This window comes from Peromyscus maniculatus, chromosome 10, assembly GCF_049852395.1.
Source record: "Peromyscus maniculatus bairdii isolate BWxNUB_F1_BW_parent chromosome 10, HU_Pman_BW_mat_3.1, whole genome shotgun sequence".
NCBI classification, from domain to species: Eukaryota; Metazoa; Chordata; class Mammalia; order Rodentia; family Cricetidae; genus Peromyscus; species Peromyscus maniculatus.
In genome coordinates, this window is record NC_134861.1 from 1,529,862 (window position 1) to 1,543,680 (window position 13,819).

The following is a 13,819-nucleotide window of genomic DNA, read 5'->3' on the forward strand; positions in this document are numbered from 1 at the left end:
TAGAGGACATGGGTGTTCAGACCTGTGCTGGCATAGGTCACATGGTCAGGACATGAACCTCTCTTGCTGGGAAGACAATTCAGACTCGCTCAGCTGCGCCTGGGAGATCTCTTCTCTCAGGTTGGCCACTGGCCTCTTAACTACTTCTCTCTTCCAATACTTATCCCATCCATTCTGAGGGGTGCTCAGAGGACTTAGGACATAGGGCACGGGATGCAGAACCAGGATAATTTATGTAACAATGTCTTCCAAATTAACACTCCCTCTTAGAAGGAAGAGAGGGGCTCATAAGACTCAAGAAGTAGACAAAACCAACTAAGCCCAGAAAGTAAAGGAAACTCAGAAGGCTTCTCCCCAAGGCTATCTAAACAATAACAATAGATGTGTGGATGGATGGATGGATGGATGGATGGATGGATGGATGGATGGATGGGTGGATGGATATATGGGTGGATGGATATATGGGAGGATGGATGGGTGAATGGGTGGATTATAGATGAATTGATATATGAATGGATGGGTGGATGGATGGATAGATGGATAGATATGTGGATGGATTAATGAGTGGATTGATAGATGAGTGGGTAGATAAGTCCATTGGTAAACTGATATATGGATGGTTAGATGGATGGATCAATCGATCAATAGGTAGATAGGTGAATAGATGGGTGAATAGGTGAATAAATGGGTAGATAAGTGAATGGATATGTAAATTGATAGGATGATGGTTAGATGGATAGATGAAAGAATGGATGTATGGGTAAGTGGATAGATGAGTGGATGGATGGATCAGTAAGTGGGTAGACAACTGATAGGTGGATAAATTTTGATATGAGGTGATTTTGATATGTGGATGTATGGATGGATTGGCTGAAGCACTGATAACTAAATGAGACCTTGAGGAGGAATAAAGAATGCACAAGTCTTCAGGGCTACCTTACCCTCTCACTAACTCGCTTCAACACCTCTTCTGCTTCCTCCATGGCCACCATCTCCCGCTGGTACTGGGTTTCTGTCTTCTTCCTTGTTTCTAGGTCACACTCTGCTGTCAGTGCCAGCATCTTCCGCTCATACTCCTCTTGTATTTCATTTTCCAGCAGCAGAAACTGCTCTTTGAAGGCAGCTGTCACCTTCCTCTCTGTTTGTGGAGAGAGGTGACCACCACTGGTCAGATTCTTCATCAGAAGGGCAATGACGTCCTTACTAATTTGGTTTCGACAAGCCTCCAGGTCCGCATCTGCCTGATTCAGGGTTGCGATCTCCAACCTTCAAAACAGAAGTCAAAGGGACTCCATTACATGACGGAACCAGGGGCTCCCCAAAACCGTCAGGCTTTAAGGTATTTGTGGGTAAGGCTTTTTCTCTCTCCCCTCCTTCTCTTCCCATTTTCTCTCCCTTCTACTCTTTCATAATTTGAATGCAAAATGTCCCCCCACAGGCTCATTTGTGTAACATTTGGTTCATCAGTTGGTGGCCCTGTTGGGGGGGGGGGGGCGGTTACAGAACCACAGGAGGTACACCTTCACTGGAAGAAGTGGGATGCTGAACTCAGGCCTTGAGGGTTATAACCCCACCCTGCTTCCTGTCTGGTCTCTGCTTCCTGATCCTCCCCAGATATAAGCAAGGAGTCTCACATTCTTGCTACCAGCCTTAAGCCGTTCCTGTGGCCACATCTTCTCCATCGTGATGGACCATTCCCTCGGCCCATGAACCAAAAATCAAAATTTCTGCCTTTAAATTGTGGGATGTCTGCAGCATTTCTTAGCCTCTCAGATCATCTGCCTAACTGTTTTCCAGAGGTCTAACCCTTCCTCTACTCATGCTCTGCAATAGTACACATCATCTGTCATTTGATGGGATGTAAACAATATAAAAGTATTAAGGGATGGATCACTGAAAATCCCAAGCATTTGAAAATGGAGAACACACTGTGGTCCACACCAGTCTGCTTGAATTTTGTCACTTTTCACCAATCCCCTTACTTCTATTCCTTGCCATGTGTGTCTGAGCACCGAAAGCAAATCTTAGCTATGCCATCTATCTGGAAACCCCTCAACATATATCTGTAAATGTCAAGAAGCTATATAGATACACATAAGGACAGAGAAATGGGTACCTGGCTATTTACCTACATATATTTTACCTGAAGAGCTATAGGAAAATATTACCTTGAGTTAAAGGCACTTCAATAAAGGCTATTCTTCTAGGAGAACATCCAGTGCTCTTAACCCTGAACCATCACTCCAGCCCCCCATCAGTCTCATTTTAAAGGGTAATCCATGCACTGGCTTCCTTCATTGTCTCAGCAAGCACTTAACTGCAAGGAAAACTCTGTTGGATCCAGAAAGAATCACAGGAGATGCCTTAAAGAGGTGTGTGCACGGTTAAATGCTAAATGAGCCAGACAGAACCTCACAAGTTCTGAAAGAAAAGCTGTGTTCTACTCTGAGACAGACAAAACAGACTTCACACCTTTAATGAGGCCTGGTGGGGCAGGAGGAAGAAGAGCTCGCCCACCGGGTCTTCAGTCCTGCACACGTGGACTACCAGTCACAAGACAAAGGAGCTGGGCTGCAGATGGAGCCATTGCTCGGCAGCTGACGTGAGAATCCAAGCATCCATAGAGGGTTTTCAACTTGGAAGAGAGAGGTAGGGGAGGAATCAGGATCAGAGGAGGCAGGATATGAGGAAGGAAAGAATGCAAGAGAAGATTGAAGCTCAGAAGACCTAGGAAGGGCTGAGCGCTGAGTGAGGCTGTCCCTGGAAGCTGCAAAGCTTGACTTTTGCCTGGTGAATCCCTCAGATCCCGAGACTCCTAAGATAACAAACAGCTCTCTATCATGAGCTGCCAAGACTGCAGTGATCTGTTACAAGCGAATAGCAAGCTCGAAAGCACCATGCCAGGCAGCTGCATCCATCATTTATTCTTTAATTCAGAAATTATGGTGGCCTGGCCTGGGCAAACTGCCCGTTCTTTCTCATGATTGCCTAACTAGCCACGTACCAACCAGGAGAGCTCAGTAAAGGACTTAGTTTTTGTTAGAATTCCTAGCCACTCCCCCAGCTACATGACCATGTGTGTGCTGGCAAGATGCTTAGTCATCCCAGGGCCTTACGTCCTACAACGTAATCCATGCTCTGCATGATCATGTAATTTGCGAGCAGCACGATCACGTAATCTATGCACATGCTTCACGTAGCTACATAAGCCCATATGAGCATGTGTGTGGGGAATCTATAAAAAAGGGTTCCACATACTCCTCCCCTCTCTTCCTACACGGTCATTCCATAGGCCTACGCACATCCCTTCTGTTCCATTCCCTTAAAAAACTCTTATAGTAGGCTTTGTTGTACCTCATGACTTTTCTTGCAAGGTAAACAGTGCAGCTTAATAAATAACATTGCACCGCATAATAAATAACAGTTTTCCCACCTGCATAATGGGGATGGCCTTAGACTGCTGTTCAAATTTGTACCAAGCAAAGAAATAACAATTTCACAGCCCAGTTTCCTAACATCTTGTTGGCCCTAAATACTCATACTTCGATCCGTAGCAGCTCCTGCCCTGGGGAAACTGTCTGCCGAGGAGTCGGAGCCGATAGTCTGACAGGCACCCAGCTCAGAGATATTTTGGCTGTAGCCATTTCACTGCCTCGTGCTTTGCACAGACTGTCAGAAGTGGCAACAGAAAAAACTGTCAATGTCCCAAGGCCACAAGACACAGAAAAAGAGTTTCTTCAAACCAGTTAAATTTCCAAGCTATTAATGACGTATTAACACTCATTGTTAATTGCCCAATGGCTTCAAAAAGAAAGATAAATAGAACAAATTTCTCACTCTACATAGCATTAGGTCTGCTGGGGAAGGGAAACATTTCCATCACCCTTCATTCGCCAGTCATCATTTACAGGACAATGAAATACACATCTTTCTCTGTTACCCCCAGGAAATCCTTTATGACAACAAGAAGACAGGTACTTGGGGTCACACGGAATGGGGTTCTGATGCCGGGACTCCTGTACTACTCTGTAATGTCTACTATACCCGTCTAAGAAACACCATTGTTTAGAATTTCCAAGAACCAACTACAATGAACACTTTGGTAGGCTACTGATGATAAACAATGAGAATGGTGTCCAAGCCTTCTTTCATATTTAGTTCTCATAAAAACTAACCATTCTGACCAAACAATGAGGCAAGGTATCAGAAGAAAGTTAGGATATGCAACTGATATACACAGCAGCAAATGTTTTTCTGAATGGGGAAAAGGACTCATAAAGCAACATGAGGAACAGTAATTCAAAAGGAACCTGAGCAGCCACAGCCTCTTTTAGAATAAATCTGGTGTCTCCAAGTTAGCTAGTGTAACCATAAACCCACAAAACAGCTCGGCATTAGCAAAGAGAAAGTTTTCCTCATCAGAAGCCAATTTCCATGGAAAGAACACTGCAAGGTTCCCTGTAGAGGCCAAACATCACACTTATACCCCGTCAACATGGGGACTAGGCAGTGAGAGACAGGGGAAATACTCACTGAGAATCATCACTAAGTGGGAGTCAGAGAAGGTGAGGGAAATGTTAGAAAACCAGTGATACTTCCTTCAAACCAGCAGCTCGTCACCAACCCAAATACAGTAAAAGCCCCAGGGTGGGCTCTTAGCATCTTTCTTCCTGGACCTTCCTTCATTGAGTATTTGGGCCTCTGTGCCTGGAAATGTTCACTCTTTCCTTCCTGAGGCATGGGGGGCCCATCCATGAACGAAGCAGAAAGCCCTTGAACTCAAGAACTTCCGGCTTAGGTGGCTAAGACAGAATCCCCCCATACACCCTACCCCCATGTGTCATGACTTCTAGCAGCCAGGGATGCTATGAAAAAAAAAAAAAAAGTAGTTTGGGCATACAAGATGGAGGTGCTGCTGCTGCAGAGAGACTTTTTTCCTAGCTCTGTGTGACCCTCTAATCCACCGTGCCCATGCAGCTGCTACTCTGACTCAGAGATGCCCACACCCCATGCCACCTTTAGCATGCTGCCACCACCAATCAGTGTAGTGGATCTTCTCTCAGAAGAACTCCTGGGCCAGGTGTGCTGGTGCATGTCTGTCATCCCTGCACTGGGGTTATGGAGGCAGGAGGATCAAGAGTTCAAGTTCATCTTTGGTCGCAAAGCAAACTCTGAGGCTAGCCTGGCTTCCATGAGACCCAGTCTCCAAGACGAGGAAGAGGATGATCAGGATGAGGGGCCTCGAGTCCCCACACCAAGGCATTTGTATTCTGCCCATGTATACAGCACGAAGACAAAACCTAGTATTCAGGCAGGGACCACCACTATGTTGAGCACAGAACTGGACCTCAGCCAGGATCTCCTAAAATACCCATCAATCAATTAATTTTTAAAAGTGTGTCAAGTATGAAGAAGCAACCCTAAAGAATAAATGACCCGCCGGGCGGTGGTGGCGCACGCCTTTAATCCCAGCACTCGGGAGGCAGAGGCAGGCGGATCTTTGTGAGTTCAAGGCCAGCCTGGGCTACCAAGTGAGTTCCAGGAAAGGCGCAAAGCTACACAGAGAAACCCTGTCTCGAAAAACCAAAAAAAAAAAAAAAAGAATAAATGACCCAAAGAAGCCAGCAAACAGCTCCATCTTCCTGCACTGTGGGCTTTTACAGAGGCGGACCACTTTGCTACTTTTTTTTTTGTTTTTTTTTGTTTTTGTTTTTGTTTTTGTTTTTGTTTTTCGAGACAGGGTTTCTCTGTGTAGCTTTGCGCCTTTCCTGGAGCTCACTTGGTAGCCCAGGCTGGCCTCGAACTCACAGAGATCCGCCTGGCTCTGCCTCCCGAGTGCTGGGATTAAAGGCGTGCGCCACCAACGCCCGGCTCACTTTGCTACTTTTGAAGAATGTTTGGAAAGAATAAAAAAGACGGGAGTTGTAAACACAAACACACCATATGGTTAGCATGTAAAAAACTACTCAATATGTGTATCGACAACTTCAGCACAAGGACTCCCTGCACACCTACTGTGTACAAAAGCATTTGCAGAGGGCACAGGGGCAGGAGTGACAGACAGCTCAGAGCTGGCAGTAAGTGAAATATCAGAGAAAGAAACACAGCTCTGAACGTCTTCCCTTAGGCTCTCTGTCTCTGAATCATCTGCACTCAGGATTTATAAAAGACCATTCTTCAGTAGCACAGTGGATTTGGAAGTGCCCTAGCCTGGATTCAAGTTCCTCACCACCCACAGGACCTCAGGCAAGCCAGTGGGCCTCTCTGAATGACAGCTCCCTGGGCTGAAAATTAAGCACCCATGAAAATTTCGTATGGTGCCAGATGCTTGGTGTGACCAGGTTTCTGGCTAGGGTAAAACTAAATTACTGGAAGCACACCATGCTTCTAAGAGAACCTTCTGTGATCGCTCAATCCTACCCAGTTTCTCCTTCCTCATAACAGGTCCCAGCATGCATTGGGACCAAGCCCACTTCCCTTGTGACGACAGTCAGGGAACCTGATTAAAAAAAAAAAAAAAAAAAAAAAAAACAAACCAAAGGACACACCCCCCTCTCCAATCCTCTGTGGGAGGCGGCCTGTGATGCAAAGCTGAACAAGCAGGCCAGCCTTTCAGGAGTAGGTCAGCATTGAGAAAAGGGCACAGTAGCACCGGGTATTGGAAATGTGGCAACAATCACGCTGCCCGCTTGCTGGGTGAGAAGCCCGGCTAAACCTCCAGTAAGAAGTACAAGCAGGGTAAATGACTTACGAGAGAAGAGGGCTATTTTTAGTAAGGAGCCCATGAGAGACTGATTTCCATGCATACTAAGCCCCTGACATTTTCTTTGTGGGAGCTCCTAAACCTTATGACAGGTCAACAAAGAAAGATAAAAAAAAAAAAAAAAATGACAATTCTGACAATTCTAGAAGGAAGGAAGGCAGATAGGCAGGCAGACAGACAGACAGACAGACTAGGTACCCAAACCAGTGTCCAACCTCTGAGGCTGAAACACAATTGAGTCAATACATTTTAAGCCTGAGCTGGGGAGTGGGGATGGCGAGATGACTCAGAGGTTAAGACCACTACCTTCGAAACTCCCAGGAATCCACAAGGATGACCCCAGCTAAGACTCCTAGCAATAGTGGAGAGGGTGCCTGAACTGGCCTTCCCCTGTCATCAGATTGGTGACTACCCTAGTTGTCATCAGGGAGCCTTCATCCAGTAACTGATGGAAACAGACGCAGAGATTCACAGCCAAGTACTGGGCTGAGCTCTGGGAGTCCAGCTGAAGAGAGGGAGGAGGGATTATATGAGCAAGGCGGGTCAAGATCATGATGGGGAAACCCACAGAGACAGCTGACCTGAGCTTGTGGGAGCTCAGGGACTCTGGACTGACAGCTAGGGAGCCTGCATGGGACCGACCTAAGCCCCCTGCATGTGGGTGACAGTTGTGTAGCTTGGTCTGTTTGTGGGGCCCCTAGTAGTTGGATCAGGGTCTGTCCCTGGTACATGAGCTGGCTTTTTGGAACCTATTCCCCATGCTGGGATGCCTCACCCAACCTTGATGCAGAGAGAGGAGACTGATCCTGCCTCAACTTGATATGTCATGCTTTGTTGACTCCAATGGGAGGCCTGCCCCTTTCTGAATGGAGGAGGAGTGGATTGAGGGGTGGGGTAGATGGGAGGTGGAGAGGGAACAGGAAGAGAGAAGGGAGGGGAAATTGTGGTTGGTATGTAAAATAAATGCAAAATTTTAATTATAAAATTTTTTAAAGACCGCTGCCTGCTTTTCTAGAGGACTTATGTTCAATTCCCAGCACCCACATAGCAGCTCACAACCATCTGTAACTCCAGCCCCATGGAATTCAACAACTCCTTCTGGCCTCTGTGGGCACCAGACCCATGCATGCTGCTCAGACATCCATGCAGGCACATCAGCCATAACAATAAAATACTTTTTTACAACTGAGCTGGGGAAGGAGGGTGAGCCTCTGAGAGGAGGGATGAATCTCACTCTTAGGCTGAATCTCGCAGCCATGCTTGCTAATCGATGTGAAACGCTCCTCAGATCAGCAACCAAGGAGAAGCGAAGAGACAGCCCTGAGAGTCACTAAGAATGTCGACACTCCCACATCAGAATTAGCAAGCTGCAACACCATAGAGAGCTGCCTGTGACGGGATGGAGGAGGCTGGGCTCCTGACACCCTTCACATCTGGAATCAAAAGAGGGCAACACACTCCTGCTGAAGAGGACTACTTCACTGGGTCAGAAGCATGCAGAGTCCTGTGTATGTGCAAATTAAACACCCAGCTGTTGATTATCCAAATCAAATCATCCCACTGAACTCTTCTTTCATATTGGGGAGAGGGGAGGGCAGGCTAACATCTGACTTTTGGCTAGGAAATGCTTTGATAATTGCTTGTGTTCATATCACAATATATGAGGTGGTATTTTTGAGTTCCTGCCAAGAGCTTGCCTCCCAGCTGCCCACCCATCTCTGCCTTCCTAAGACAAGGTGGCAAATTTTAATTGCCATCCCTGGCATTCCAATTAGAGAATCGAGCAAAAATGAAGAAGGGTTGTGAACAGCTATACGAAGCCTAAATATCCAGTGAATGCACACTACCCTGAAAGCCAGAAATGGATGGAGGCCTGAGCCTCAACACTGTGTGAAGTTGGTCCTGTGCATCCAAGGCTCCCGGCCTGGCTGCTCACAGAGCTGCTGAACATGAGAGAAGCATCCCCCAAGTAAGGCATGGGTCTGCACTGCCAAGGTCTACAAGTAGGTCACAAAGCACCACGAGTCAGACTCAGTACAATGTCTGTCCTGGGAGGAGACACAGCTTAAATGCTCTACCTTGGACCTACGCTGTGTGCCATGGAACATAGGTTTCTAAACCCAGGGACACAGGCCTGGCACTGTTTGGTTGGCTCTGCTTCTAGGCCCTCCCCTGCTCAGTGCTAGTTCACGTGCGTGCGTGCGTGTGTGTGTGTGTGTGTGTGTGTGTGTGTGTGTGTGCATGTGTGCGTGTGTGTGTGTGTGTGTGTGTGTGTGTGTGTGTGTGTGTGTGTGTGTATGTGTGTGTGTACCAGAGGACAACCTCAGGTGTTATTTCACAGGAGTCATCTACCTTGCTCTAAGAGACGGGGTCTCTCACTAGCTTACCAGTTAGGCTAGGCTGACTGGCCAGTGAGCCTTAGGGATATGTCTGTCTGGGGTTATAACTGTCGAGAACCCTGTAGACTACTAGCTGTGTTCCTGGAAAGGCTTCCTAACCTCCAAGTCCTCATGTGAGTGGAAAACAACACTCCCCCAGTCACCACATCCCACCACACCTCACTCCACCCCAACCTCATCTCACACAGCTTCACCTCACCCCACTCATCCCACCCCACCCTACCTCACTTCACCTCACCCCTATCCCACTCCCAAGGTGTTTCTGAAGTCCTGGGTTAGTTTGCATCTTTTTTCATCCAGGGTTTGGTAGGATGTTCTGTTGGACACACGGCACTGTGGGTCTTTATCAACAATACAGAGTTCTCCCCAGCAAACCACAGCTGGCACTGTGCCGGCCTCTTTTTCAAACATGTGTTTCTTCCCTGTTTTCTGCAGTCAGTAAACGAACACCCAGCACACGCAGCATGATTTCACAAACGCCCCTCGCTCCTTCCCATCCTTCTGTCTCCCTTTCCTTCTTCAGCCTGAAGTATTTCCCCTCACTCCACTTGGGCACCTCGAACAGGACTGAAGGTGTCGCCTCCTCCAGGGAGCATTTCTGGGGCTCCGGAAGCCCCTCCTTCTTCTGCATCCAGCCGGCCCAATAATATCCAGTGCCTAACAGCACTACCATTCTGACCACCAAGTGACCACAAGGACACTTCGTATTTGCTGCTCCCAACCCGTCACCTCCCAAGAGCGGATAAGACTGAGGACCCTTACTCTTCTAAGGCTTGAAGCATGCCCCCGTGGTCCTCAGAAGTCAGGATGTCAATCACTTGGTCATTGAGGGAAAGATCCTGGCTCACACCATTAGCAGAGGTGAAGGGTGAGGGCTCCAGCTTGTTCTCGGGGCGCTGGACCTGTAGAAGTGCAGAGACAGCTGAGTTGGCCTGCGGGGAACACTGCATGCTGGGAGGGAGGACAAGGCTGTAGAGTCAGAGAGGCTGGCCTCCTCCCACCTCAGACCAGCCCCTGTCCTAGTCAGAGCCTATACTGTCTCAGCAAATGAAGAAGGTGCTGGTTGCAACGGCCTCACACAAGTGTGCTGAGGAGATAAAACAACTACATGCTAAGACATAACCATAAGTACTCTGCTACTGAGACTGGGGGATAGCTCAGTCAGGAAAGCGCTTGCCACCCAAATGTGAGGACCTGAGTTCGAGCCCTACAACCCACATTTTTAGAAGGCTGGACAGAGAGGCAGAGACAGGCAGATCCCTGGGTCCCACAGCTAGCCAGCTAGCCTATCCAACTGGTGAGTTCCAGGTTAATAAGAGACCTTGCCTCAAAAAACAAGGTGGGCTGGGTGGTGGTGGCACACGCCTTTAATCCCAGCACTCAGGAGGCAGACAGATCTCTGTAAGTTTGAGGCCAGCCTGGTCTACAGAGTGAGTTCCAGGACAGCCAGGGCTACACAGAGAAACTCTGTCTTAAAAAAAAAAAAAAAAAAAAAAAAAAAATAATAAAATAGGCCGGGTTGTGGTGGCGCACTCCTTTAATTCCAGCACTCGGGAGGCAGAGGCAGGCAGATCTCTGTGAGTTCAAGGCCAGCCTGGGCTACAGAGTGAGGTCCAGGAAAGGCTCAAAGCTACACAGAGAAACCCTGTCTCAGAAAATAATAATAATAATAATAATAATAATAATAATAATAATAATAACAAGTTGGGAGGCACCTGAGAAGAACATATGCACACAGGAACAAGTGAGTGCATGCACTGTGTGCGCTCTCGCGCGCATGCACTCAGACACACACACACACACACACACACACACACACACACACACACACACACACACACAGAGGCAGAACAGGTAGAGGTCAAGGAGGACCAGGGTGAAACAGTGTCTTCTGGAAATGACAGGATGTGGTTGCCTGCACACGGCCTGTACAAGATCAAGCCGGTCAACATTTCACCATAGAGGAGAGAGGGGCTTGTGAACCCCCACCCCTAAGAAACTATTGACAGCTAATGGCTTCTTAGGGAGACAGGGACAGTTTTCTTTAGGGGTCTGACCCTGGTGACTCTGCTCCACTGAACGGCCCCACACCTAAGAGTGTATAGGAAGCACACACCTGACTCAGGAGATTGTTTTTTAAGTTAGGGATGGACTTGGGAAAAGTTAGGAGGAGGACTGAAGATGGATATGATCAAAATACATTATGTGAAAGTCCCAAAGAATTAATAAAATATATATTTAAAATGACAGAGAAATCATTTTTAAAATCCTTCATCATCCTCCCCATCAGAGGGAAACTGCTAAGTGGCCTCCTCAACCTGGACGTGATGTTCCTGGCTCCTCCCTGATGAGCACACAGGTCTGTGAGATGGAGACACACGGCCACAGCCGCAGGAAGATTGGCTCCGAGGCCGCTTTTGCCCTCTCCAGTCCCTCAGGCAGGTTGGCTCCAGGTGTCTGTCTCTGATGGCACTCAAGGACACACCTGGCATTGTTGGTGACCCTCTCCTCCTGCCATGCCCTGGAGGTATTATTTCCTGGAATGGAGTGACTTTGAGTCTGGCTTCAGGGTGTACTCCTGTGGAAATGCAGACTGAAAGAACTTAGGTTTAAACGGTCATGTGTGGAGTCTCTCAAAGCAAGTAGAGGACCCAGAGAGATTGCAATCTACCAGGACGTACCCACAATGATTCCCGGACAAGTAGATGCTTGGTTTATGTTTAAAGAAGAGGACAGAGACTCACGAGGGGAAGATGGAGAAAGGAACTGGAAAAGCCCATTAATGTGAGCAAGAAGAGCTCAGCTCCCTAAGGGAAGCCAGTCACTGGATACATCCAGAGGGGAAAGTGAGGGGTGGGAGGAAATGAGGCACAGGTTAGGTCACAGGGGGGACACACAAGCCAGTCCAAGGAGTTTGGCTCCATCCAGCAGGTGGCATAGAATGGGGCTTGAATTGGGAGTAGCAAGAACACTCCCACCCTACAAGTGGAGTGCTAAAATGTAAGGTTCTTACACCTGGAAACAGTTAAAACATCCATCAGCTAAATATGAAGTCAACCTAAGTGTTCATCACACATAAACACACAATGGGTGGAATATTATTTAGCCATAAAAAAGCACCATTCCATCTGTCTTAGTTACTGTTCTACTGCTATGAAGAGACAGCATGACCAAGGCAACTCTTAGAGTATTTAATTAGGGCCTTACTTACAGTTTGAGAGGGGTAGTCCATAATCATCATGATGGGAAACAGATAGTCATGATGCAGGGGCAGTAGCTGGGAGTTTTACATCCTGATCCATAGGCGGAGAAGGAGAGAGAGACTGAGCCTGGTGTAGGCTTTTTAAACCTCAAAGCCCATCCCCAGTGAAACACTCCCTCAGTCCCACTAACTGGACACCAAGCGTACAAATACATGAGCCTATCTGGGGTGTTCTCATTCAAACCACCACACTGTCAACACCCGGGGGGACCTGGAGGATGCGACATCTGAACTTAGCCAAGCACTGCTCTCCATCACATGTGGACTCTAAAAAAGATGATTCCTTAGAGGTTGAGCATAGTGACGGTTAGCAGGGTTGGGGAGGGTGCAGGGGAGGAGACTGGAAGAGGCTGTCCAGGGCAGGCAGGAGGAAAATGCTGGGCAGTTCCATAGCACGGGGTGGCAACCTGGTCACCAAGAAGGTGCCACATATTTCACACCAGCTAGAAGAGAGTTTGAACATTTCCTCACAGGAAGAAAGGGTAAATGCCTGAGGTGACGGGTGTGCCATGCTCAACTGATCACTACACACTGTGTGAATGTGTCAACCTATCACATTCTGCCAGATAAATTCACACAATTGTGTGTTAATTAAGAATAATAATTTTTTTAGGGAATCATTCTAGGAGCTTTTGCTTAATTAATGAATGAATGAATGAAGTTCCCTATTTACTGACAATGCTGTGGATTGGCCTGGTAAAGGCTAAGCAGCTGCTCTACCATTGAGATGCAGCCTCAGCCCCAGGGTGAAGGGTAGGGTTGGGTCCCCGAAGAAGCAAACTTGAGCATCTATCCTTAGCTCCCAAGTGGGGTCTGACATGGTCCAGAGTTGAGACACATCAGGATGAAGGATGAATGTCCATTTACACCACTGCCTACTAAAGCATCCCTGGGAAGGGAGACTCACCCGGCATCTGGCCAGCACACTTCCCTGCAGACACCGACCCTGTGCCAGGAAGAACAGGGCCACCAAGGTCAGCACGAGGGAGATGAGGAAGGCTGCGATGAAGCCTGCTGCGTGGAGGCCATGGTTAGGTAGAACCTGCATGAAGAGAAAGGAGTCTGAGGTTCCCTCCTGCTACCACCACTTGACTCCCAGTCAGGTAGATGACCCCAAGGTAGCAGAAAACATAGAAATACCCAGAGTTTACAAACCACAGAGATTGGAGGCAGGAGAATATCTGCCAGGGGCTGGGAGGGAAGGGATGAGAGCAACTGCTTATAGGTACTGAATTTCCCCTGGAAGTGATGTGAATGTTCTGGAACTATATAGTAGTAATGGGTTTGCAATACTTGATTCCCACACTATCAATGCCAATAAATTGCCTATTTTGTTATTGTGTGTACACATACATGAATATGTACACACACACACAGACACAGACACACGCACGC

At 47.7% G+C, this 13,819-nt stretch overlaps 1 protein-coding gene across 3 annotated transcripts in view; it reads right to left on the bottom strand.

Annotated features, from left to right (window-relative positions):
* Evc2 (EvC ciliary complex subunit 2) overlaps positions 1-13,819 on the bottom strand; it is a 94,937-nt gene that overhangs the window by 60,138 nt on the left and 20,980 nt on the right. For all 3 annotated transcript variants that reach the window (XM_006985610.4, XM_076545685.1, XM_042285909.2), the window contains 3 exons: positions 13,332-13,466; positions 9,925-10,064; positions 942-1,266 (listed from right to left, as the gene is read on the bottom strand). In XM_006985610.4, coding sequence (XP_006985672.2) covers positions 942-1,266; positions 9,925-10,064; positions 13,332-13,466 — 600 coding nt within the window. The remainder of the gene's footprint in view (positions 1-941; positions 1,267-9,924; positions 10,065-13,331; positions 13,467-13,819) is intronic.